This window comes from Nanorana parkeri, unplaced genomic scaffold, assembly GCF_000935625.1.
Source record: "Nanorana parkeri isolate BGI_ZX_2015 unplaced genomic scaffold, ASM93562v1 scaffold1455, whole genome shotgun sequence".
In the NCBI taxonomy this organism is placed as follows: domain Eukaryota; kingdom Metazoa; phylum Chordata; class Amphibia; order Anura; family Dicroglossidae; genus Nanorana; species Nanorana parkeri.
The window spans coordinates 153,580-154,789 of record NW_017307723.1 but is presented as its reverse complement, the minus strand read 5'-3'; the positions used below and the strand labels follow the sequence as shown (position 1 = coordinate 154,789).

The 1,210-nt window shown below is 43.7% G+C and overlaps 1 protein-coding gene across 1 annotated transcript in view; it reads right to left on the bottom strand.

The window, feature by feature from the left end:
- The window catches only part of ACSL5 (acyl-CoA synthetase long-chain family member 5), a 43,881-nt gene that overhangs the window by 12,968 nt on the left and 29,703 nt on the right, over positions 1–1,210 (bottom strand). Inside the window, exons 15-16 of the mRNA XM_018570112.1 lie at positions 679–751; positions 475–563 (exon numbers count right to left, since the gene is read on the bottom strand). Coding sequence (XP_018425614.1) covers positions 475–563; positions 679–751 — 162 coding nt within the window. The remainder of the gene's footprint in view (positions 1–474; positions 564–678; positions 752–1,210) is intronic.

Genomic DNA, 1,210 nt, shown 5'->3' with positions numbered 1-1,210 from the left:
TATGAGTAGTTAAGTCACATTGGGCTCCCGTATGAGTAGTTAAGTCACATTGGGCTCCCGTATGAGTAGATAAGTCACATTGGGCTCCCGTATGACTAGTTAAGTCACATTGGGCTCCCGTATGAGTAGATAAGTCACATTGGGCTCTCGTATGAGTAGTTAAGTCACATTGGGCTCCCGTATGAGTAGATAAGTCACATTGGGCTCCCGTATGAGTAGATAAGTCCCTGTCTATCTGTAACCAGTCTACGGCCAGCTCAGCTCCCATTTCTTTATTTTGGGGGCTATCATAGATCGCTGATCAATGTTTTTGTCTTGGACAAGCTTTTTGACCTTACTAAAAGGGTTCCAATATCTTCAGGAACTTCATGGTGTTGATGCTCTAAAGATCTTATCACGGTTGAGAATAAAATTGAAACAGAAATTGTTATATTTTCTAAAGCAAATTTCTAGAGATTCCAAAGATGGAGTCACCTCTCCTTCTCCGTTAGAGTAGAAATAGTTCATCTCCGCTACGTCCACCAGCTTCAGCAAATTACATGGCAGAGGAGCCCCGACGTGGCCTAGAAGATGATCGAGAAATACGGAATCTTGTAACACGGGATTGTATTCCATAATGATACATTATGACGTTCTTCCAGGGTCAGACCACCCAGGACTGGCAATGTAATATCATACCTGCAGTCCAATCTCCCGGCGTGGAGAACGAACACCCGGCTCCGCACTCTGTCTGTCCGTAGGCTTCAAATATCTGTGATTGGAAGGATTACATTGTATGTCAGATGTCTATAAAGTCTACCTACAGCTCAAACCTTCTTGGACAGATTAGGGAAGGGCTGGGACCCCTGTCATGTTCCATTGCTGTCTGTGTCCTGAACAGTCACCTGGGCTCAGGGCTCAGAATGAAGGTTACAATTCCAGATTGCCCGAAGGTTAAAATATATCTAACACCAAAACATTTTTTGTCTGTTTTGGAAAGATTAAGGACGGATGAGACCCCCCCGTAAGACTTTACTTATTTATTTTGCTGTGTGTTTTCCATTGGGGAGATTTCCAGTCACTTCCTGTTCTAGTAAAACAGCAGGAAGTGAGAGGAAATATTTCCATAGTGAGGGAAAGCCCCTCTTAGACAGTTGTCACCAGAATATATGTCCCCATTGGAAGATTTCCCCTTTCCTCCTGTCAGAGGTGTCCCTACACTTTTTGCAAA